At 54.9% G+C, this 25542-nt stretch overlaps 1 protein-coding gene across 13 annotated transcripts in view; it reads right to left on the reverse strand.

Annotated features, from left to right (window-relative positions):
* The window catches only part of CAMTA1 (calmodulin binding transcription activator 1), a 986830-nt gene that overhangs the window by 289871 nt on the left and 671417 nt on the right, over positions 1–25542 (reverse strand). For 11 of the 13 annotated variants that reach the window (XM_031010110.3, XM_031010103.3, XM_031010096.3 and 8 more), the window contains one exon: positions 13290–13361. The exons of the other annotated variants lie outside the window; for them this stretch is intronic. In XM_031010110.3, the coding sequence (XP_030865970.3) occupies positions 13290–13361 (72 nt within the window). The remainder of the gene's footprint in view (positions 1–13289; positions 13362–25542) is intronic. 13 annotated transcript variants of the gene reach the window in all.

Genomic DNA, 25542 nt, shown 5'->3' on the forward strand with positions numbered 1-25542 from the left:
CTAGCATACAGTTGGCACTGGGGCTGTGGGGCTGGATGAGATGATCCCAGGAGAAAGTGTAGACAGAGAAGAGAAGGCCTCAGCAGCTCAGGGATAGTCCAGCATCAGGGGGTTGAACAAGAGGGATTGCCAAGAACAGACAGGAGGGAGATAGCCGGGAAGTCTCGGCAGCAGGGAGCGTTCATAAGGAGGGAATGGCCGCCTGAAGGGGTGTTGCTGGGAGGCCAGGAAACATGACGATGGCACAGTGACCTTCTGGTATAGCAAGGCAGAGGTCATTAGTGACCTCTCCAAGAGCCTCATCGGGGCCTGGAGGAGAAGGAAAGCTGGAAGGAGCAGGGGGAGAAGAGGAGGAGAGGGGAACTAGGGGCGAGGATATCTCTCTCTCTCTGTCTCTCTCTTACACACATACACACACTCTCATATATGCACATGCAGGCACTCACACACATGCACAAACACACACATGCACATATACATGCACTCATACTCACACACATACACTTACAAATGCACTCATACACACACGCACTCATACACAGATGCACTCCCACACATGCACTCAGACACATGCACACACACGGACACATGCACTCACACACACGTACACACACATGCACACACATGCACTGAGACACAAGCACACACACACACAGCCACACGGACACAGGTGCTCACACACACGTACTCACACACAAGCACACACACATGCTCTCACACCCATATTCACACACACGGACACATGCACTCACACAAACACACTCATACGGACTCACACATGGACATACACATGCACTCAGAGTCATACACAAGCATTCACACACATGCACATACATTCACATATATACACACTTGTGCACTCACACACTGACATACACTCATACACACATATACACATTCACACACATGCACACACACATATATCTTCTGGGGGTGCAGAACACTGAGCTGAAGGGAAGCTCAACCCACAGGAGCACTTGGCTATGTGGGTTCAGTGGCTGCCAGCCAGTGGGGCTGCTCTGGCAGAAGCAGATAAGGGACTAGGTAGAGAGGCAGAATTGCAGGAACAGCAAAGAAAGACATGAGGCAGGATGGCTCTGCATGCTGGGAGGTGGCCTAGGTTCCAGAGGCTTCAGGCTTCAGGGATGCTGCTGAGCTGAGCTAGGCTGGGCTGGGCTGGGCAGGAGGCTCGCCGGCACCAGTGCATCTCACATGACAGCCCAGTGAGGCCTGGGGAAGACACCCTGTGCTCATGGCTGCCTTCTCCCAGCAGCCAGGTGGAGTGAGAGGACAACTCTGTTAATATTCCCCATCACCTACAGGGACCCTGGCATGTCTGGAAAAAGAGCAGAAAATCCCCCAGGATGTCCTGCCCATTTTGGGGTGGTGATGGGGATGGCAAGAAGCCTCCTTCAGGTACCACCCCCAGCCCAGATCCTGACTCCAGCAGGAAGGCAGGAGAACTGAGAGGGGAGGCTTGTGGCGCAGTGACGCCTGTGTACAGCTGTGTGCACCTGTGGGTACCTGGGCGCACCTGTGTTCACCTGTCTAGGCAAAACCATTTGCCAGGAGTCTGAAGCAGGTGGTGTGTCTCCCGTGGGAATATACAACCTGCATCCCGAGAGCCACTGAAATATTAATGGTGCTAAAAGCAGTGATGACACCATGTCATGGGACTTCCTTGTTGAGCTAGAGTCTCTGACACGCCCACACAGACCAACATCACCAGCTGGGAGCAGCTGGAGGCCCAGCAAGCTGCTGACGTCCACACGCAGAGTGGGTCACCCATGGCCCACGTTTTCCACTGCATTCTGTCCCACTACATCTGGATTTCACTCTTTGCCCTTTGAATCACTTCAGAGGCAAAAGAGAAAGTGTTTCCTTGAGGCAAAGTTTTGTCTTTTGCTTTGGAAACTACAGTCTCCCCTTTGCTCCAAAGGAGATTAGAATATTAAGGACACAATGTCAGCTGAAGATTACATGAAAAGGATAATTAAACAAAAGCCGCATATTATAAGCCATCTAGAAGGGAAATTAAGCAGCTTCTGCATTCTCCACATCTTTGAAGGATGTTCTTAGAGGGGGCAGGATTGTTTGGCTTGATAAATAAAGATAGTAACCAAACTGTATTGCCCATTGTTCTGGCTGTATATGAAAAGCGATTGTTTAGCCAAGCTGACAGCACACGCCGTGGAGGCGTAAAGCCCTCTGCCGACGGAAGGATTAAGAGACTGACAAGTTCTGGATAATAAGACTAATTAATAATTTCCATCTCTAAGGAACTGCGGCTCCGGAAGCTTCATCCTTCCTCTCTCCCAGTCAAGCCTGGGCAGCCCAGTCCCTAAGGGCTGAGGGACAGAGGAGCGTTGGCAGGCCAGGCCAGGAGAGGTCCTGGTGGCAGTCACAGGGGATGGTGTGGAGCAGAGGGGCTCGGGGAGGGTGGCATGCAGGAGACAAGTGCCAGAAGGCGGAGCTTCCATCTCACTCAGCCAGACACCAGATTCCCGCCTGAGGCTGCGGAACAAGTGAGTTTTGTTCCTAATCACACAGTTGCATCTCACAAGCCTAGCATTTTGCCATTTGCAAAGTGGGTTGGATAGGACCTTCTCAGGGGACCCCCTTCCCCCACCACTGCTATTCCACCCGTCCAATCCCCTAGAGTAAAAGCTTCTGGAAAGGGTCCTGGTGGGGTGACAACAGCCACCACTTCCCAGGGGGCTGCCGAGTCCAAAAGACCTCTGTGTGTCTTAGCTCAATTCATCTTCCCATTCAGCTCAGGAGGGAGGTATTTTATTTTATTTTACCAAAAAGGAAATAAGGTTCAAAGAAGTTGATTCAGTTGGCCAGAGTCACTTGGCTCATAAGGGTGGAGATGAATTCAAAACCTTTGGCTCTGGTGGTCCCACATAGGTGGCCAGGAGGAAGACTTTCCTGATGCCCCGAGGTCTCCCCTGTACTCAGTACCCACTCGTCCACACGGCGGGAGCAGAGGGTGCCCCTCCCCAGAGGGCTCTGGCCACATAGCAGACATTGGCCGCCGCAGTCTGCAAGGTGAAGGGTGAGCATGGGGGCCTGCGAGGGGACCCTCTGAGAAAGCCGACTGGATGTCCTCCTGTCGCCCAGTCCCCAGAGGCGGGGAGGGGTGAAGGAAGGAATCAGGAAGAAGGAATCTTCTAGAAAATGCCCAGTGACTTTTCTCAGAGAGGATAATGGCCGTTTTGGGAGCTCTGCCATATTTTCTGGAGGCTTTAGGTGGGTACAGCAGTGGCCTTGGCATCGTAAATTGCAATCAGGCAAAGATGTCTGAGCGGGAAATACTATCCGCTCTGCCGTGCAGCCTTGGCAAGGGTCCTGAAATCTTAATGGAATTGAGCGATTTTTTGCATAGCACCGTAAATTCCCAGTGTCTACCTTATCTCCTCATCACGTTATTCAAGGGACATTAAATGGAGAAAGATGTGGAAGCTGCCAGCTAGAATGAAGCCAGACCCAGGAGGCAGCTTAGGAACCCTCTGGCTGACACAACCTTTCATCCTCAGCTCTCTTTTCCAAAACCCGCCCCTCCCCAGCTGCAGGAGGGCTTTGCCGTTTACTAGTCCAGATGAAGCTGTCGAGGCGGCTTCTAAGACCAGGGCTGGGTTTCTATCCCTGGCCTGCAGCTTCTGGACTGAGTGAGTTTCTCAGTGTCACCATGGTCACTCCTGCCAGGGTTTCCTCCTACCTGGGGCACCGCTGGAGCCCTGGCCTCCCTCACACCTCCTTGCCCTTCTCCTAATTATCTAATGGCACAAGCGTCTGCTGGGGTCTTGTCTTTCCTGCAAGGTCTGTGAAGTGAGCCAGTGTCTGGGTCTTCAGCCAGCCTTCCCTCTGCATGGCGGGGGCTGCGGAGGCCCAACCTGAAGCACAGGCCCAGCCTCCTTTCCACATGGTGACAGTGACTAAATGCTGGCCTCACAGGCAGGCTGAGTGCTTGCCCGCAGCCTTCGATGACTGTTGTTATTGCTACTGATGACAGGATGAGGGTGAGGATGGCCACTGCTGTCACTGTCAGCTGTGGGGAGTTTGCATGGCCATGTTGAACCTGCATGCACTGGTCTGGTGAGGCTCTTCCTGTCCTGCTCTCTTCTGAGCCCAGCAGAGAGACAGGAGGATTCCAGGCCCTTCCCCATGCTCCCCTCCAGATCACCTGGCTGGCGCCAGTGCTGGGACACCTGTCCTGAGGGCCTCTTCCCAGACAGCCCTGTGCCGGGTGAGGTGTGTGGAACTGGCTCATGGGAACTGGGACCCCTCAAGTGGCCTTGTTAGTCTCACTGAGCACTTAGCACTGTGACCCATGCTTGCCCCATGTCAGAGGGCATGGAAACACCGCCTCCCCATTTCTTACATCGTTCGACTTTGGGCTCACCTCCTCCAGGAAGCCTCCCCTGACCACCCCGCCCATTCTATGTCTCCTTCTCTGGATCCACCGTCTTGACCAGCTTTAGGGACCACCAACTAGGCTAGGGTCAGAAATGGCTTTGACACCACAGGGTCCTCCATCTGCTGTCCATGCAAGGATCCAAGGGCCCAAATGTCAGGGCCTGGCCACTCCTGTGTCTGCTGCCGAGTTCCAGCTACCCCTTGGAGTACAGCGGGCTGGCTCAGTGTCCGCTGCTGAGGTCCAAGTGCTCTGGAGTGTGCCCATGGTCAGCTCAGCTGAGGTGGCCAAAGGTGTGGAAGAAAGGTCCCATCAGACCCCAGCCTCACAGGGACGCCAAGGGCCAGGGCAGGGGAAACTTGGGGTTTATGTCAGGGTCGGTCAACCTTTCTCTTGCCCTTCTTGGCATCAGGACTGGTCCCTGTGAGGCCAGCACATCCAGGCTCTGGAAGCTGCTCTTCCTTCTCATCTCTGTTCACTGCACATGTGTGTACCTTGGGCCTGGCCGCTGTGGCCTGTGGGCTCCCCCAGGACAGGGACCATGTCTGCTTAAAGGGCCTGGACCAGGGCCCTGCCTACCCTATGTCTTTTGGAGCCCCTTATTCTCTTCCTGACCCTCAGTTTCTTCTTCTATGAAACACTGGGACGAACTCACCCCCGCCCTGTTTCCTTCCCAGGGTGGCTGTGAGAACCAAAAGCCAGGCCTTGAAGTTCCTGATCAAGCGCCCAGTGGCCGTCACGCACGGCCGGGGCTGTGGTCTCCTGAGCCATGCACGGTGGTGAGCGTGTATAGGGGCACCTCGGCATCAGCCACGTCCCCACTCTTGGTGGCTGAAGGTAACACAGGGTGCTTATAACACCAAAGATACCAGGGCTGGGCTGCGGGATGGTGCGCAGAGGGTCTGGCAGGCCTGGGACACCTTCCCCTCCCTGCTGAGCCCAGATGTGGAGGCCAGGACCCCTCAGGGAGCGACTTGCTTCCTTTCCTTGAAGCACATGGGTCCAAATGTCCTCTTTGGGGCAGAGTGTCAGCCTGACAGCAATGCCTCCTGTTGCTCTAATCCCCCCCGCCAAGCCTCATTTGGTGGGAGCCGTGGAGCCCTGCCCCAGCGATAGATGGCAGTAGAAGGCCCAGGTACAGAGCCAGTGCCGTCAGGCTTTATTTCCAAGCCACTTCTATTTCACCCTGATGAAACATAAAAATGGTTACTGAGCAAAAAGCTCAGGTATTTTTTATGAAGCTATAATATTCTCCATTTTAAGAAAGATTTTTTAAAAAGAAGAAAGAAAAAGAAAGAAAGAAATGATATCCTGTCAAGCTAGCTTGTGCATCCTAGAGATGGCCTGCCAGGGAAGAGCCCAGCTCATCCGGGTGGAGAGGTCCCCACCACCAGGAGGAGGCCACGGGCTGAGGGGCGAGCGCGGCCATACTCTTCCGGGTGTCCCACTTGGCCTGCAGTCCCTTCCATGACCGAGCTCACAGCTCACCGCCAGGGCAGTCCTTCCTGAGGGCTGCAGGGCGTGGTCCTGGAGTGGGGTGCGGGGAGAGGCTGCACTTCTGGGGAGACACTTGGGTTGCCAAAAAGCTGCTCATTCTCCAAATAGACATCAAGTCTCTTGGGTGGCTAAGGGACATTTATTGCAATGACAGCACCACCCTGGTGTAGCCTCTGCTCCCTTCTCTGTCCGGGCTGCAGAAGAGGGTGGTATGAAGTGTAGAGAGGCTGCCTGTACCAGCGGGGCTCCTGCCTGGCTCAGGCTTTGGGAGGGGCTGGCTCAGCCTAGCTCAACCCCTCTGGGAGAGAGAATGCGGAGGTGGGATGCTAGGGATGGGGTGGGGATGTCACAGAGGCTTTCTCCGGGATTCAGGATGTCCGCTTACAGGTCTACGTGGTGCTGGCAGCATCAAGCTATCATTCGTGGATGCTTGCCCTGTGCCAGGGACTGGGTGACATTTTATGCACGGCATCAATGCAGACTTCACTCCTCCAACAGCCTCTGTAGTCCATGCTGCTGTTGGCTCCATTTTATGGATGAGCAAACTGAGACTCAGAGAAAATAGACAGACTGCCCAGAGTCACACAGCTAATAGCTGCTTCTTTGCTGTTGGCTCCATTTTATGGATGAGCTAACTGAGACTCAGAGAAAATAGACAGACTGCCCAGAGTCATACAGTTGATAGCTGCTTCTTTGCTGTTGGCTCCATTTTATGGATGAGCTAACTGAGACTCAGAGACATTAGACAAACTGCCCAGAGTCACACAGCTAATAGCTGCTTCTTTGCTGTTGGCTCCATTTTATGGATGAGCTAACTGAAACTCAGAGAAAATAGACGGACTGCCCAGAGTCATACAGCTGATAGCTGCTTCTTTGCTGTTGGCTCCATTTTATGGATGAGCTAACTGAGACTCAGAGACATTAGACAAACTGCCCAGAGTCACACAGCTAATAGCTGCTTCTTTGCTGTTGGCTCCATTTTATGGATGAGCTAACTGAGACTCAGAGACATTAGACAAACTGCCCAGAGTCACACAGCTAATAGCTGCTTCTTTGCTGTTAGCTCCATTTTATGGATGAGCTAACTGAGACTCAGAGAAATTAGACAAACTGCCCAGTGTCACACAGCTAATAGGTGCTTCTTTGGGTGATCCTAACCCCACTATTTGACGGGTCTAAACCCCACCCCACACAGAGGGCTGATGGTGCCCATCCACTCACCCAGTGTCCAGGGTGGTGGCCCCGGAAGGGCAGCCTCCTGTGTGGTTGCAGCAGGCAGGGGCTGGTGTTCAGGGACCCTGCAGGATGCCTAGACCTGACACAGCAGCACGCTTTGGTGCTCCCAGAAGAGACACATCCTGAGGACCCTTCTTGGGGAGCCACAGGCAGTCGGCTCAGAGAGGCCATCACGTTCCACAGCCAGGTTCCGGCGTCAGTGGAGAGAAATTACACTAATGCCCCAGTGTGGAGCTGGGCTCATCTCAGACCCACATGAGGTGCCACGGTCCCTGGAGCTGGGCCAGAAGGGCTCACGGCCTACTCTCTTCTCTGTTGGCTGGGGGTGCCTGGGACTCAGTTGCCCTCAGGGACCTGCAGGGCCTGTCCCTCTGAAAAGATTCTTCAGCAGTGAGGGGGCCCCACGGCCCCTCTTGAGGGCTACAGCAGGAAGGGAGGACTCCCTGGGGGCATGCCTCGGCTGAGGCCTACAGGGCCTGTGTCTGGGGCAGAGGCTGAAAAGGCTGTTGGCTGCAAGGTCTCCTGAACAAGGAGCAGAAGTGGCTTCTCTAGGGCCTGAGTATGGAACTCCAGAGGCTGTAGCAGCCTGGAGAGGCCACTTGCCCTCCTCCTCCTCCTTGGGGGAGCCCCGAGCCTGGGCTCTAGGACTGCCGGTCCCTCTGCCATGGAGCTGCCTCAGCCCCAGCTGTTCCTCCTATGGGCCAAAAGGCCGAGTATGCCAATGGGACCTGCTCTGGCTGGAGAGATCCATGGTCTGGCTAACTCTGCAGGGCTCCCATGGAGGGCAGATGGCCTGGGGCAGGAGCGGAACCGGGGCATCTCCCCCAGGGCCTCTCCCTGCAGCCTTGCCCTTCTCCCCTCTCTGGGAACTACCCTAGGAAACCCTGCTCTCAGCCCGAGGGTGGACAAGCAGCTGACCACTCTGGGGACGGAAGGCCCACTGATTTGGGGATCTGGGGCTTCAGCTCTCCCCTGTGAACCTGGTTTCAGAGCCCCAGGCCTTGTGGGGAAGCCTGGATCCCGCCCAGAGGCAGCCCCATGGAGAAGGCATCTTCTTCCTCTCCTGGCGGGTGGTGAGTCCCAGGTAAAGGCAAATTCGCTCCTGGACATGGGGGCCCTTTGGGGCCAGGACCGCCTGGAGTGAACCCCATGGTGAACTGGCATTGTCCCCGCCCCGAGTCCCCACTCAGTAGCACCAGCCACAGAGGCTGCTGTGGCTGGGCTCTGTTCTGGCCACAATGCCTGTGGTGCTTAGTCTCACGGTGCCTGCTCTAGGGGGTGATGGCACCCCTGTGCCCTGCACCCACTACTTCTAGGGGGACCCAGGGCTGGCAAAGGCTCATGTGGGGGCAGCAAGCAGACAGCGTCCAGGCTGAGGGCCCAGCAGCTGGCCCACTTTCTGGCCACTTCTGTGATCTGCAACAAGGTGACCAATCTCTCTGATTCTCAAATGCCTCATCTATAAACAGGGGTGATGGTGGTGCCCCCAGGGGAGGCAGCAGAGGGCAGCGATGGTTGCCCCCCTATTGACTGAGCAACTGTGGAGCTTCTCGGAGGCTGTTTTCTCCCAGGTGAAGTGCGGTGCGTGGTGGAGGCTCACTGCCCAGCCAGGAGTCAGCACCAGAGGCGTCCAGTGGCATGGTCACCGCTCCTGGTGCTCAGGTAGGTCCAGGCAGAGCTGGAATCCAGCTCCTCAGACTCTGAATCCAGAGTCCCCCAAGGAGCTCAACTCCTAGAACTCAGGCTCAAAGATCTGCCTGTTCCAGTGATGTGGGAGCCCCGACCTGCACTGCCACCCTGTCCTGTGGTCTCCTAAGGCCCCAGGGTCCCCGTCTCCCCGCAGCCGTGCTCTTGCCCCCACAGGCTTGGTCTGTGCTGCCAGCGTGGGCCAGGAAGGACCCCCCGCTGCCTCCACCCAAGCAAGCCGGGCTTGGCAGCCAAACAGCTCCGGCCTGGCAATGGCAGCCATGTGGGGACACACCCCCGCTTCACTCGAGCACGGAAAGCAGTCATTAAGCATTTTAGAGGACAAGGGCACAAAGGAAAACACTCATTAGAAGCAGAAATAGTTTCCAAATGAGCCATACAGAATCTGCAGGGAAGTCTGGCCTGGAATGGGGGCCTGGTCCCCTGAGGGGGCAGGCGGAGAATGCGGAGAAGGATGGAAGGTGGAGGACCAGGAGAAAGGGGCACATGAGGACGTCAGGGGGCCCTGAACCTCTGCTGCCTACCCCTCGAAACCATCAGAAAATCCCAAACAGGAGGGACCGCTCTGTCCAGCTCACCCCTTCATGCCTCCTCCACCTCACGAGGCTCAGGGTCCTGCGGTTGCAGTGACACCCACATCAGGCGGTAGGGGCAGAGGCCAAGGCATCGGGAGAATGGAGCACTGCCCGCTCCTCCCCTGACCCACTGGGTGACCTGGGCCTGGCCCTGCTCTCGCTGGGTCTCAGAAATCCTTCTAGAAAATGCACTGGGTAGGCTCAGGGGAGCCTGAAGGCCCTGTCAGCTGTGACACAGAGCCCCCAGCAATGCTGAGGATGCCTGCCACCAGCAGAGGGGAAGAGGTGGCCTCCTCCAGGTCATGGCTCTGGCCCTGCCCAGCTGGAGTGGGCTGAGCTCAGGTCATCTGGTCCCTCCCCAGCTGTCCTGGTGACCTCACATGGTGGTTACTGGTCATGCCAATGGCTTTATGAGCCTATGGGCCACATGGGCTCTAGTGCCCTGCCTGTGAGAGGCTCCCTGCCCGTCTCCTCGCTCATAGCCTAATAGAATATTTGTCAGCAATGGAGAGATGGGGAGGGAGAACATGACAGAGAGAGAGGCAGAGAGAGACAGAGAGCCTGAAAGACAGACAGACACACACAGACAGAGAGGTAGCACCCTCTCCTGAAAGCCCGATGACTCAGAAGCTTACGTGCCACGTCAACTCAGGCCCTTCTCTGTAAATCTTGGCACCAATCCTGAGCTCCAGGCCCCGAGTCCGTGAGGCCTGCTCATTCCCGCCCCAGGGTGGACAGGTCACCACAGCAGAACATGGCTCTCCCAAATGCTGGCTCCTGCCCTGTGGTGGCTGTGGCTCTGTGCTGGGCACTCAGGGGAGACAGGAATGCATGTCTCTCCCTTGGGAGCTGACTAGTTGGAGAGGAAAATCGAGGCCAACATAGGCAGACATGCCCACTAAGTGCTAAGTGGCCTTGGGTGACATCAGCTGGAGCATCTCAGAGGGCAGGAGCGAGTTCACAGTGGGCTGGCAGGAGGCGGCCACTGAACTGAGGCTACAAAGGTGGGGCAGTGGGTGCTATTCCTTGGAGAAAGTCTCCTTTTTCCAGAAGCACTTCTTCCTTTCCTTCCTCCCTCCTTCCTCCAATGCCCTTACCTTTCTAGAAGGCTCACCCCCTGCAGGGGGCTGAGAGAGCATGGCCAGCCCATCACTCCCTTTCCTAGTGCCTCCTGCATTCAGAGGACCAGGCTGGCTCGGGGCTGGCATCTGAGCAGCCTCCTTCCTCAGCTCCCAACATGGGCACTGCCCTGACACCTTGGACCCCACCTAATCCCTTTTCTTGGTAATTGGTGTCAGAGACACACTTGAGCCAATTTCCATCTGAGCCAGTAACTCATGGCTTCTTTCCTATTTAACATGAGAGAAATTAAACCTGGCCACATCATCATTATCCTGGTGTTGTAATTAGCACCAGAACAAATTGCCCTGAGCGGCACCGGCTGCCACATTGGCTCTGGGCTCCGAGCAGGACGTGCATTGTGCTAATTGCTGTGGCCTTAGCTCCTTAACCTGCTGTTGCCCTGCACAGACCTGGGGGAGCAGGAACCCCCCACATCTGTGTGCGCTCCCTCTTTGTGATCTGATCACAGAAACAAGTCTGATGCTGGAGGACACAGAGGAGCGGGATGGGGAGGGATGGCTCCCCCAGGCTTGGGCAGAGAAGATGAAGAGGCCCCAGCTCGGCCATGAAGAAGCCTGGTCCTGCCATCCTGGCCTTCGGGGAGACTCCGACTTCCCCGCCAGCTGAGAGGTAACGAACCAGACACACATGAATCAGTCCAGGTATGTCTCCAGCATACGGAGGCTGGAAAACAGGAGCGCCAGTGAGGGAGGGCTGGGGCAGAGAGCAGGACTCCTCTCCTCGCTTGGCCCGAGTTGAGGAACAGGAGCAGCTGAATCTAGGAGGGACCTGGAATGAGCAGAATGCAGCTTGGGAAGTCATCAGCTCAGACCTCGTGGCTGCCCAATGGTGTCTGATTCCAGGAAAGTAAATTTAGTGGAATTAAAAAGCCACAAGGGCATGATGGAATGAGGGGAGGCAGGCAGAGGCGTGGGTGCAGGAGAAAAGGCCTGGAGGAGCAGACCAGCCTGGAGGAGTGGGTGGCTGGGCTGCTGGCAGGATGCCAGCTTCCAGGTGCTGCCCCGACAGGAGGGCAATGGCCAAAGAGGTGTTCTGACCGGGGGGCATGAAACCGAAAAGGAAAAGGGCAGAAACCAGACCCATGGGGCTGGAGGCCCAGGAAGGAGTGTACAGGGCTGCAGGCTGCTTTGGATAAATGGTGTTTCTTGGGAAGCCAGAGTTTGTCCCTGGGGACTCAAGGACATGCTCTGACTCTGACTCAGCCGCCAGAACTCTGGCCTCGGGTGGAACCCCACCCTTCATCGGGTAGAGGAGAAAACCCTCTGCCAAGGGGTGGAACACCTTGGGACCAATTCCTAGTAACAAGACCCCAAAAGTCTCATCCCATGACCATGTGACAACTCCCCTCCTCAAGCACACAGGTCTGAGCAATTAGAAAAGCAGGTGCTAGCACGTCAGCCTCCAGGGGAGGCAGAGCCAGGGAAACTGATGACAAGGTGAGGTATTGGGAAGCAGCCTCTGCAAATCAGCACATCCCCGGATGGTCTCGGGCATCATTTGCTACTGAACTTGCTGAACCACAGACGGCTATTTCTGGGAACTGAGGGAGAATGGAAAGGGTTTGGAGGCTGGGGCTGGGCAGAGCTGATGGATAGAGAGCCCTGTCTAAGCTGAGCCCGGCCTCTACATCGACATGGCTCCGGCCCTGTGGGCACCTTCCAGACCAGCTCTCCTGTGGCCATCAGCCTCTCTGCACTCCATGGCATGTGTGACTTTTTTCTCCCTGAGCTTGTGTCATAGCATTGGGGGACTCGCTTCCCCAGCTGCCAGGCCCCTCCAACTACACCCCCGCCAGGTCAGAGAGATCCCTAAACCATCAAGGTCCAGGGGTTTGCTGCCTTGAACAACAGAAAGTAGAACCATGGTGGGAAAGGCCTCAGGCAGCAACTCCTGGGTAGAGGCAACAGTAAGAACTTGGGGTGACAGAGGCAGGCCATGGGGAATGGGTTCTACCAAGAACAGCTGCAAATCAGAGGATGCATTTTGAAAAGGACCTATGTCTAGTCCGACTGCATGGATCCCTCAGACCTTCCCGCCCGCACGGCAGGCAAGACAGCTGGCAGACGATCCCCAGAGGGCAAGAGGCCAGGTGGGCCTCCCGCACCTACCCGCCCCTGGTTCAGCAACGCTGTGCACAAACACCATGGACAGAGATCTGGGCACCAGGCCACTCTCCCACAGGAATGGCTAGCATGCCCAGCCACAACCTGTTCCATCCCTGCCACAGCAGACATCACAAATCGATTACGGAGCTCCTTCCTCCTTTCCCCACAGCTATCCCAATCAATCCAGCTGTGCCTGGCAACCTCCGGGAGCCTGTTTTCCACACGTGCCTTGTAACTAACCCATGAGAGAAAATGAATTTACAGCTTTCAGCCAACAGGCATTTCAGGGCAGGATACTCAGCCTTCTTTCTTGTCCTCATCAAAAGAAAACTGAGGCGCCTTGGAAGCTGGAAGCACCTAGGTTTATTTCCCATCAGTGGGTGACAGCTACCCCTGTCACCAGGCCTTCTCCCCTTCCTGACACATGACAACACCAGCCCAGCCACTGAGCTGGCCTCAGTGCCGCAACAGCCGAAGTCTCCCTAGGCAAGCTCACCAGGGCTCTCAGCCCGAAGCCGTGTCGCATGCGGAGCCCCGCGCCCTCAGTGCCCTCCACAGACCCTTCCCGAGCACCGGAGACAGAAGAAGAATCCAGTCCCAGCCACCTACCTGAAGGAGCCAGTAGCACCTCCGGTGGAAGGTGGGGATGATGGAGGAATGGACATAGCAGCCGTACAAGCACTAGGGAGAGAGGAAAAACGAGAATTCAGTTGGAAAGAGGGAAGGAAGGAAGGAAGGAAGACGGCGCAACAGAGAAGGAGCAAGAAGGGGCCACAGCCGCCTGGCAGCGGCCCAGGGAGACCGAGGGCACCTCTGAGTCTGGATCCAGCTCCAAGACTAAGGCTCTGGGACAGCACCTACGAAGCCCTGTGGGGACACACCAGCCGGCAGACTCGATGGGCAGCTGGGGCCTTACCCTCCGGGAGCCATAGAGGCATCGAGAACCCAGGACAGCCAAGGACCAGGGAAATGTACCTACGTATGCATTTTCCTATAATTTTAGGGGCTTGGAGTTACTCTGTAGTTCATTCCTAGAGCCTAGGTTAAGACCCTTTGGGGTACAGGGAATGGCTGATGGTTATAGAATTCATTAAACACACGAAACATACATGCTACAGACCTTTCCTGGCCAGGGGGCCCTGGCCGGTACGAGCCCAACCAGGGGGGACAGGGTGGGGCGGCACTTCCCAGGATGGGCTTCTAGAGCTTGTGGGGCCTCTTGTGCATCCCTGCTTGTTGACTTTGCCTACTGTTTATTCATATATTTGTTAAGTAATCCTGCATCTTTTGCAGATGGATTTGGTTTTGGAAAACAGCCAGAGCCAGGTTGGAGAAGGTGGGTGGAAAGTCAAGGTCAGGAAGGGTGGACTGTGGGTCGGGATGGCTCTCAGGGGCCCGTCACCTAGACCCAGGTGGGCAGAGTGGACCAGTGGGTGGGGTCATTGGGGCTGGCATGTTGGTGAGGAAGGCCGCCCTGCTCTGATTCTCTGGTGCTGCCTGCGTGTGTAGAGCTGGGCACCGTGGGCCAGGCTTGCTGGTGAGATGGAGAAAGGGGCCTAAGGAGAACCATTGATCAGGTCCCTCTTGCAATCCAGCTGGAGGGTCTGAGTGGGAGGGAGGGGCCCAGCCTTGAGCAGGTCATCAATTTGGAGAGGGAAGTCTCACGACACCCAGTGATGGGGGCCCCCACCAAAGCCAGGGGCAAAGCTTTTCTTTTGGTGCCTCTGATTCCAGACTGGAATGATCTCCCTTCCATCAGCTTGAGTTCCCCTGGCTTCCCACTGCATCCGCTCCAGAAGGGGTGGGGCATAGAGGGGAGGAAAGTTCCTCAGAGCCACACAGGACATCCGCCAGGTGGGAAAAGGCCTCCCCCACCTCTCCTTGCTCATTTTAATCTCACTGTTGTCCCCATACCCTTGAACCAGCTCTCCAGAGAGAAATGCCACCAGCTCTGCTTTAAAGCTTTCATCAGCTATTATTTACACCCCCAAAAGAGCAGGTGCAATTTGGTTGAACTAGGAGTCCATCGGAGCCCTGCCTGTCTGATTAGCAGAGTTGACAGAGAAATCATTTTGGACTATGGGATTCTGGCTGCAAGAAAATCAGATTTCAATATGTTAGAACTTTTACAGATCACTGTCAGCTGGGACTTAAGCCCTGTATAAACCAAACATACAAAGCGGAAATTAATTTAAACGATTCCCTTGCAATTCTTGCCCATGAAATGTATTTATTATTAAGAAAGCAATATTCTTTCTTGACTTTTCTGGTTTTCAAGACACGGTGTTTTGTTTTCGTTGTTTTGGTGGTTTGATAACTCACTCCTTGCCGAAGGAGACGCATGTCTAGACATTTTTGTCTAAGCGTTTGGTTGCAGTGAACAAGCAACCCACCTGTGACATTCATCATCTCCTTTCCTTTGGAATTTGCATGTTCTCACAGGCAGGTTCATTACTTTGACTCATGTGATGAGCCAAATGGAGGGAGATATCAATGGCTGAGGGGTGTTTCTCTCGTCCCTTTGAAATAAGAGGTTTCCATCTGCTGTTTCCCCACTCTGTTCCTCTCTAGACTTTGCAATGACTTGCCCTCTTCACCTGTCTTATTCTCTGTCCACTACTTTCTCTTGGACTTGAAAAGACCGTGGTTGGTTTTCACCATCACTTCTCCCTCGATTGCCTGCCTGTCTGCCTGGACTGGGCTTCAGCATCTCTGAACCCCACACTCAGAGGTGAGAATTTCCCAAACACCAACTGTGTTTCCTCTGTGAACCTACAAAAGAAGAGGAAGGCCCAGGCCCGCTTTCCCCTGAAGCCTCCTAACACCTCTCTGGCCTACCCACAACTGCCCCAGAACCATCCAATAAGCAAAATGAAGTTAAGATGAAAGAAACGCTGCCATTTCTACATCAAGGCTCACTCATTTGAATCAGAGGAACCCTGGGGCCCTCACTCCAGAACCTGGTTACTCCATTTTTAGATACTCCTTTAACCACTGTGGCAATCCCATGCCCCTGGTCTCCTTGGATGAGAAGCGTAGTCCCCGGATGGTGGGAGGGATGGGAAGTGCGGCTGAAGGCAGATCCCCGATAGGCAAGGATCACATCAAACAGTACCAGAGGAGGAAAGAAAAAAGCTACACAAAGAGCCCCAGGGACTCAGGAAGCCCACGGGGAATGGGACCCCTTCCATGTTGCCCGGCTCAGCACACTGGGCTACCCCGATGGTTGGTTATTTGGTTAATTTACCCATCTGCCTTCTCAGAATGGGGGCTCCTGAGGGCACAGGGCCTTAGGCTTTTTGAATAAAGATATCCCAGTTCTCTCCACTGGCAGCTCCAGGACACAGGTCCCAGGAAAGGACTCCAGAGACAGTCAATGTTTAAGTTTTGCCCATGGCACCCTGAACGCTAAGGACTTCTAATACACACTAGAAAACAACCTTGAAAAATGGCTCTACATTTAGGGCTTAAAGGGTTGAGCTTCAGTTTCAAGGAAAGCAGACTTGTGTGGAGTCGTGCTTTGCTGTCCAAGTGGGGAAAGCAGCTCACGGCAATCCCCTGCTGATGAGCCTGGGTGGCTGTGAGGGCCTTGCCGAGAGGTGGAGCCTGCCTGGGGTGGGAGATGTGTGACTTGGGCTCCGAGAGTCCTTGTCCTGCCAGGCTGCACCATGTGTACGATTCTAATCCTTTCTCTCGGGTGGCTGTGTCAGCTGAGAGCTTATGCAGCAATGGAACCCTCGGGACGCTCCTTGGACCCCCCGTGAGTGTGCACCCTCATCAGTGACTGTCACCGGAAGGGGACATCAGAGGAGGCTGCAAAAGCTTTAAGGATGAGCAGGGTTTGCCCAGGGAAGCATAGCAGCAGGAAAAGCAGCCGGTGAAGGACAGGAGATTCCCTCTCCCCTTCCATTCACCCCTTGGCCCAAACCACCCTACAGCCCAGCCCTGATCCCAGGCTCTAGCTGCTACCACCGCCCTCACTCTGCAGTCTTTTCACCAGATTCCAGGCCATGTGACAAGGTCATTACCAAGCCAATTGGGGATTAATTGCACAATATTCCATGAGGCCGTGTGGCGAATCCATTCCCTTTACCCACTAATCAAAAAAGCAATCAAGTTTGTCTGTAGTGATTTGTGTTGTACAAACTCCTGGTGCTTTTTGATCAGGCTCTCAGGGTCCTCTGGGGTTTCCCCAGTTGAGCTTTTCACTGCAGGGGGCCACATTCCGGGGCTCGTGGATAAATCCGCATGTGAGGTGCACACGCATGTGGGAGTGTGAGGGAGTACGTGCCGTGGGTTCCCTTATTTTTGTGTATACACAAAAAGAGAGAGAAAGGAAGCAACTAGGTATTGATAGGAAACCTGGGAGGACATCACCTTTCAGATGAAAGCAACCTTTGAATCAGTTATATTGGGGAATTAAGGCCTGGCAGCTTCCCCTTAACATGGCAGTTGAGCAAGGAAAAATTTTTTTGTGAATATTCAAAATTGCTTTTATGACACTATAGGGCTTATTTATTTATTTATTTTTATAAAAAAGTAAAGATGAAATTACAGGGGAAACCAACAGCAAACAAGAGCTCCCTTCAGCTCAAAGTAAATGCCTCAAAAAAGAAAGTGGCGTTTCTGAAGGAAGCATGGCCGCAGAGCCCCCTCAAACGCGATGGGGGTCCCACACCAAAGAGGGCTCCTGAAGGCTGGGCAGTGATGGCTTAGTGGCCCAAGAAGGAAGCACATCACTTATAGGTTGGTATGTTGTGGGCACCTCCCTTCCCGGCCAGCTCTCTACGGCCTCATCTGACGCAGCAGATTTCCGCCCCCACCTACTCCCACCATCTGTTTCTCTCTTCCTATCTCTGTATCTGTCTCTCTCTCCTTGCCTCTCTGTGTCTCTGTCCCTTGGTCTCTCTTCTTCTGTCTCTATCTTTCTCTATCTCTGTATCTGTCTCATCCTCTTTCTCTCTCTCTCTCTCCCTGTCTCTCAATCTCTTTCTTTCTCTCTCTCTCCATCTCTGCAGCTGTCTTGTCCTCTCTCTGTCTCTCTCCCATTTCCCCCATCTGTCTCTCCCCGTCTGTCTTTATTTCTCTCTCCGTTTCTGTATCTGTCTCTGTCTCTCCTGCTATCTCTCTCCATCGTTCTCTGTCTCTCTGTCTCTCCCTGTCTCTGTTTCCCTTGCCTGTCCCTGTCTCTGTGTCTGACACACACACACCCTCCATCCCTTTCCTTCCACCTCCCATGCCCTGCCTGGGGGAAGCCGCAGAGGATTCAGCAACCCACCCAAGGCCTCCTGAGCAGAGCATGCTTAGGGCATGGAGCCCCAGGGAGCAGATGGGGCCTGAAGGTCACAGCGGGCCACAGGGCAGCCCTCCCCGTGTCCCTGCTCACGTGAACCCCCAGCCCCAGGAGGCCTTATGTGCCCACCTATAGGCTCTGCCGCACACAGTGCCATTCACCAGGACAACCTCCCTGTGCTGCCTCCAAAGACCCTGCTCAGCTGGAGTCCAGCTCAGGTCCCCCTCCAGGAGCCCCCGACCCAGTGGCCTAGGAGCAGACCCTGGGAACACTCATCAGAGCGAGACAGTGGGCACACGGGTGGAGGGAGGATGTGGACTCTGCCTCGGGTCATTTCACTCTTCACCTCCGCAGCCTCACCTCACCCATCCTGTGGGCTGGCAGACTTCCTGCTAAGAGTCAGAGAGCAGATGTGTCCAGCTTTGAGAGCCGGGTGGCCTCAGGGGTTACTAGGTCCCTGCCAGGGCAGGGGAGGAGCGGCAGGAGGAATGGGGCGGGGATGCATCCCAATCAAACTACCATGGACACAGAAATCTGAATTCAGATGATTTTCAAGTGTCATGAGTATTCTTCTTTTGGCTATTTTTCAACAATTAAAAAAATGTAAAAGCTCTTCTTACCTCACAGCTGTTCAAAAATAGGTAGTTAGTCCGGGTGTGGTGGTTCCTGCCTGTAATCCCAGCACTTTGGGAGGCCAATCACCTGAGGTCAGGAGTTCCAGACCAGCCTGGCCAACATGGCAAAACCCCATCTCTACTAAAAATACAAAAATTAGCCGGCGTGATGGCATGCACCTATAGTCTCAGCTACTCAGGAGGCTGAGGCAGAAGAATTGCTTGAACCTGGCAGGTGGAGGTTGCAGTAAGGCAAGATTACGCCACTGCACTCCAGCCTGGGCAACAGAGTGAGACTCCATCTCAAAAAATAAAAAATAAAAATACCAGCTCCTTGGGAGGCTGAGGCAGGAGAATTGCTTGAACCCAGGAGGCGGAGGTTGTGGTGAGCCGAGATCACACCATTGCACTCCAGCCTGGGCAACAAGAGCGAAACTCTGCCTCAAAAATAAAATAAAAATAGGTAGTGGGCCGGATTTGGCCTATGGAGCATTGCTTGCTGACCTCTGACCTGTCAGGTTGGGACAAGTGTGGATTATATCGTCCTTCAAAAAATTCCCAATTTTAAATCACTGCTAGTGACATTCGCATAGCAGGTGCTCAATATGTGTGATTTCCTGTGCGCCCTTAGGCAGGGCAGGGAAGGGGAGCGTGGCCCAGGCGTATGGGAGATCATGGACTGCATATGATACAGACACAAAGGAAACTGGAAAATGTCTTTCCAATTGTACTTTGTTTGGGATGTTTGTTTTCTGGTCCTGAGTATGAGCATGCATGGCCCTTTTCCCCTGGAGGAGCAAAATGACCCTAGAACTTCTAGTTGGTCTGCCATGAAGACCTTTTCTAGGGAAGCCCCTTTTATGCTGTTTTCTTGGGTCCACCTCCCACAAGGAGGCAGGGAACCCCCAGAAGCCAGGGGCTTGCTGTTGACCTCCCATTCTGGGAAAATGTGAGGCCAGCATCTAATTTCATGGATCACTGGAAAAGACATCCTTGGCATTGCTCAACAGGTGTCTTTAAAGCTGGGCTATCTAACTTGGCAGCCACTAGTCACTGCGGCTGTTCGAATTCAAATTTAAATGAAGTAAAATTAAATCCAATCAAAGCTTCAGTTCCTCAGTTGCAGAAGCCACATTTCAAGTGCTCAACAGCCACATGTGGCCGAGGGCTACCACACTGGACAGCACAGCGATGGCAGAAAGTTCTACCGATGCTCCCACGCTAGAGAACATGGGTTAGGGTCCAGTTCAGAGATGTTTGGCAAAGACACTGGGAGCTTGGGACCCCAGGGGCCACGATCTGGGGGAGTCAGGGCTTCAAGGGATGAGGACTTGGGGAGTCCGCATGCTTGAAGGTTGGCACCTGTTGTTCTACCTGGGCAGGCCTGAATCAACCAGGGAAGATTCCCCAGAGCCTTCTGTGCCTGTGATGGCAAAGCTCATTCCTGAGCTCCCCTCCCCTCTCTTCCCTAAAACCTTCTCTAATGCAAGGATAATACCCGCAGGGGTGGCAGACAAGGGTGTTTACCAGCAAATCTCCATCTATAATCCTCTTTCATGAGGGTCCCTCTGCTACCTCCTCTGCAAACAGCCCTGCCCCAGTCCTAGCAGCCAGGCCACCGGTAGGGGTCAGAGAGCACCACGTTAGGCTGGCTGTGGTGGCCTCCACACCCCCACAGCCCCTGTGGCTGGCCCCAGAGACTCCACTGGGCCCATCTCTCTGCCGCTGGGGAAGTGGCTGTCTACACAAAGGCAATCAGAGAGAACATAGATTTTTTTGGTGCTTGGTTTATCACTCTTGCTTGTATCTGATGCACCCATGACAAAGATGAACAGTTTTTAAAATGTGTCCAGGGTATAAAGCTGATGGAAGAAAAGAGCTCATAGAAGGGAAGGGAAAATCCACCTAGAAGATGAGGGTTTAATGCTATCCTCAAGCAATGAGGGGACAGGAGCAGGTGAGAGGCAGAACTGGGGGCAGGCTGGGGTTGGGGGGGCAGTCACAGCCTCCAGAACGGGGTGTCCTGGACCAGCCGGGCCGTAGCTTGGGCATCCAAGGAACGTGTGGGACCAGATCCCATGTGAGTAACTTTTCACTGCTGTCTGCTCTGTGCCTGCCTTGAGCTCTTGTCCTCCAGCCTCCCCCAGTCTCGTAGAGGAGAGAGATAGAGAGCGTGTACATGCCGGGCAAACACACGAGACCAAATCAAAGAGCCCTGTTGCTGAGGGCAGAGTACCGAGGGGGCAGGAGCAGCCCGGAGGATGAAGTGTCCCCTTTTCATTCAAGGTCAGCAAAGTCACCTAAGAGGAAGTGACATTTGTGCTGAGCCAAAAAAGGTGAGAGGGAATTGGCCAGGTGGACAACAGGTGGAAAAGGCCCGGCCAGGTGGACAAAAGGGTTGCAAAGCAGGGGGGCTGCCACAGGCGAGGACGGCGGCCCCTCCCCGGCTCTCTCATCTGCGTCCCGCATGCGGGGTGAAGCTGCAGGGGCCGAGTGCACGACTCCACACACAGTTCTGCAGAATCTCCCCCAAGGGACTCACAGTGAGCGGCTGGCAGATGGCCTTGCCTTTGAAGCAAAGGCCCTGTGATTTTATGGCGCTGCCCTTTTCCACTGGTCCAGACTCTGTGTATTGAAGCAGATTTCCAAGAAGGACTCAGGATTGCTCTGAGAACTGATGGCTCAAGTGCAGGCTCAGGACTAGAACTTTGGCTCTGACCCGCTCACCATCCCATGTCTCCATTTCTCCTCTCTGTTTGCCTTCCCTGCGCTGTTTCTCTCCCACTACAGTCGGGCTGACTTCATGTGGCACGTAGCCAGAGTCCCCTTCTTCCGGCTGTGACCCAAGAGGCAGGAAAGTCTCTCTCTTCCAGATGTGGGGTGACAGCACCAGGGAGGGACTTTGACCTACCTGGACTGCAAGCCCAGGACTGTCAGTGGGGTAGGGCGGCACCTGAGCAGGGGCCTGCAGCCTGGAGGGCAGATCTGTCAGCAGAAGCAGGGCCTGAGTGTGCTACACTGATGTCCAAGGGCAGGGCTGTGGGGCTCACAGAAGGGGGTAAAAATGTGGTTCCTTTCCTGTCAAAGCCTAGACATCAGGAAGAAGTAGGTGCTCCTCAAAGAGCAGGTGGGAGTGAAAACCTTCCAGCACTTTCCAGAGCTCCCTAACCAGCAGCAGGTACAGCAAGGCACAGGAGGAGGACCAAGCAGCCCTATTGCTCCCCAGGGCACCCTGAACGCAGAGGCAGATCCTGGGAGGCCTTGGCAAGATCCTGCGTGGGGCAAGGAGAGGATGACATGGATTCCTCTTACCCTAGTTCTCTAGTTGCACAAGTGTCTTGCACAGAGGCATCTGTGGGGAAGACCAGAGCCTAGACAGGCTCAGCAGTTTGTCTAAGGTCACACGGCTAGGAATAGGCAGAAGGATTCAAACAAGCGTCATCTGACCGCAAAGCCCTTGCTCCTTCCTCCCCAGCAGGCCACCCCCTGGTCTTCGCTCAGACACCTGTGCCATTGGCTGAGAGTCAGGTCTTCTTTGGGACCCGCCTTCGTCAAAGACAATGAGACGAAGTCCTGGAGCTGCTCCCAAGACTGTCCTCACTGAAGGATTTGGTTTGTATTAATCTAAGATTAGACCAAATGATTCAATTCACATATTGCCTGCAAAAGCACGGCGCCTCAGAACTTGTTAAATAGTGAATTGCTTTAAAACGAGTTTGAGCTAAATGGATTGCAGTCTGATTCAGCCTCCAGGGTGGGGTCACAGCAGAGATTTGGAATATTAGATCGTCATTGACCAGGGCTCTAGCCCGGCCTCTTTCCTAAGACAATCTGCAATGGTGTCTCCCAAAGCAGCTTGCGGCCCTGCCACGCCAGGGGACTGAGGCCAGACAGCAAGAGGGCCGGCCTGGATCCCCAAACCCTGATGCCTTCAGGTTATGAAGTCAGGTGCCGGCCACAGCTCAGGCCCAGGCTCCCCAAGTGGGACCAGAGGCTCTCCTGAAAACAGCCCCTTAACACTGCACTTTCTTGGGGGACTCCTCTGGGCAGGGGCGGGAAGGCTCCCCAAAATTCATTCTCCAGGGCTCCCTGGGAGAGTAGCCGTCCCTCGGCTTGGCATTCTGGCTGGTCCTGTCCTTCCACAATGTTAAATCACTCTTCCTGCCATAGTGGACACAGGAGGATGAGGAAGGGTAGCCCTTCCAGGGACCTTACCACCCTCCTGGAAGGAAGAGTAGTATGAATCCCTCTCTGCAGATGTGGGAACTGCGGCTCAGAGGCATCAATTCCTTCCTTGGCAGAGGTCACAGGGGCACGATAAAGCTAGAATCTGAACTCCAGTCCCCTGGCCGGCAAAGCCTGCAGGAGCTAACCCCGTCTCCCTCATCAGAAGCCCTGGTGCACACCCTGGAGGGACACAGGGGACCAGGTGGCCCAGTCTGGCCATGAAGGTTGGTTCCTTTGAGATGGAGGCGATTGAAGAGCAGATAGAAACCAGGAACGGCAGCAAACGTCAAAAAGCTGGCCACCGCCACCCCCTAGTCCCCACCCCCAGACAGGAAGCTGGTGAGGGAAACAGCCAGAAGAACCAGGCAGCGCCAGGCAGGCGCAGGACATGTGGGCGCCCCACCCCATCATGAGGCAGAAAGTGCCTGCGGGCCTCTGGCCGTGGGGGACAGGACAGACTCCTCCCCTGGGTATCTGGGTCGGCCGGAGCTCCGAGGAAGGGGGATCCTTGGGCAGGCAGAGGGCACCAAGAAGACCCGCCAGGTAGGGACCCTGGAGACCCCAGAGCTCTGCTCAGGAGGGAGGACAGATGTGCCGTCGAATGGGGAACAGGAAGGAGGGCCCCTCGGTCTTGATGAGGACCAGTGAGAAACTCTGCAGGGGGGTCATGGAGAGAGGGACACTGGGTCCTCAAGCTGGAGGCTCCCCCAGCCTCTCTGAGGAATGTTCTAGATTGCTTTTGCAGCATAGGCCCTTTAGCAAGCTGGAAGGCAAAATGGGAGCAGAGGTAAGAGTCGCGGAGAACAGTGTGTGCTCCAGAAAGGAACCAGGGAGGTGTGCAGCCTGGCCCGGGGTCACTGAGGGGCATGGGACACAGCCTGGCCCGGGGACACTGAGGGGCATGGGACACAGCCTGGCCCGGGGACACTGAGGGGCATGGGACACAGCCTGGCCCGGGGACACTGAGGGGCATGGGACACAGCCTGGCCCGGGGACACTGAGGGGCATGGGACACAGCCTGGCCCGGGGACACTGAGGGGCAGGGGACCTAACCTAGTAGTCCCCTAGGAGGCTGGCACCCGTGCCTCTGCCCCCACCAACCTCCCCTCACCTGAGCTCCTTCCTGTTGGGGCCCCCAAGTATCTGCAGGGGAAACATCTAAACAAAGCTGCCGCCGGCCTAACGACGACATGAGTGAGGAGGGCAATAAAAATTCAATGAATTTTTAGATAAAAAGTCATAAAAATCATGTTTAAAGATATAAATAAAATATCTGGAGCTTCAGCTTTATTGTTTTTGGGGGTTCCAAGATTAATAAATTAGTGGGCATAAAATGGAATAATAGCTAAAAATTGATAATAAGGTAAATTTAGATTTAGAGAAAGAGTTGATCCAAGTCATGAATCTCAAGTCAGAGAAGGCCAGGGGTGGGTGAGGGGCATGGCGGCGCAGGGGGTGGGTGAGGGGCACGTTGGCGCAGGGGGCGGGTGAGGGGAAATGGAAGGGAGGGAGGAAGAATGGGAGGGAGGAGGAATGGGAGGGCGGCGCCGAACTCTGCTGGGCCTCGCTCCACTCTCCACATGGGCTGCTCCCGTCTGGGCCTTGCTGCACGCTCCACATGGGCTGTTCTCATCAGCTCTAGCGCCTGCTGCTTAGGGTCACGTCCAGGAACCTGGCCACTCTCACCTGCCTGTTTTCCCACCCTCTGAGGACTTTCAGCCAGGCCCACATGGGCCCCTGCTGTGTCCCAGCACCTGCCAAACTGCCAAGGCAGCCCAGCTCCTCACCCTGCACAGGCCCAGCCAAGCGGGAGCTGGAGACCTGCACCTCTCGTGTCTCAGAAATCTGTCCTGATACCTGGCTCCCTGCGGGCCCCAGCAAAGAACAGGCTTTCTCTGAGCTGGGTGTGCCAGGCTGCTGGGATCTGCGGTCCTGTCATCAGCAGGAGCTCTGCTCAGTGTACGTGTATATTCTTGCTCAGTTATCTCCCACCCACTGGCTCTTGTTCTTTTAGCCTATTTCAATGTATCAGTGCTGTTGCTATCTCAAATACTTCCTAAAAGTACTGGGCATAAATAATATGTAAATAAAGTGAAATTCCCTCTCTTTCATCAGAGTGTACCGCTCAGACCTATTTCTTGCAGCCCTGCCAAGTGGCCAGAGCTGGTCTCCAGAGTGGTGTATACTGGTGATGGCCTGCCTTCCTCCTTCCCACTCCCTGTCCTTCCTCCCTCCCATTCTTCTTGCCTCTTTGCCCCTTCCTTCCTTCCTCCCTCCCTCCCTCTCTCTCTCCCTCTCTCCCATTCTTCCTCCCTCCCTCCCATTCTTCCTCCCTCCCTTCCATCTCCCTCCCTTCTTTCCTTCCTCCCTCTGTTATGGGTACCCCCTCACCCTTCACCAGGTCTGCCTGCATTAAGCACAAAGGATCTCTGACGAATGCCTGCAAGTAGCTCTGGGTCTGATGTGTTCCTTATCAACAGCCTGTTAGGCCAGCAGGGGTGTTGTGTATTTCAGCCTCAGAGATGACCAACGGTGGGACCCTGAACCTTGGTAAGGAGGCTCAGGCTGTACCCTCTGGCGCTGCGAGCTTCGGCTACACAGCCCCAGGTGGCCGGCCTTTCTCCCTACTCATCTGCCATTCCCAGAGGAGAGCAGATGGAGGTGCCAGAAGCCCACTCCCTGAGGCCACTCTGGACGGCACGGAGGGCCAAATGCTGCCCAGAAATCA

Source organism: Gorilla gorilla, chromosome 1, assembly GCF_029281585.2.
Source record: "Gorilla gorilla gorilla isolate KB3781 chromosome 1, NHGRI_mGorGor1-v2.1_pri, whole genome shotgun sequence".
In the NCBI taxonomy this organism is placed as follows: domain Eukaryota; kingdom Metazoa; phylum Chordata; class Mammalia; order Primates; family Hominidae; genus Gorilla; species Gorilla gorilla.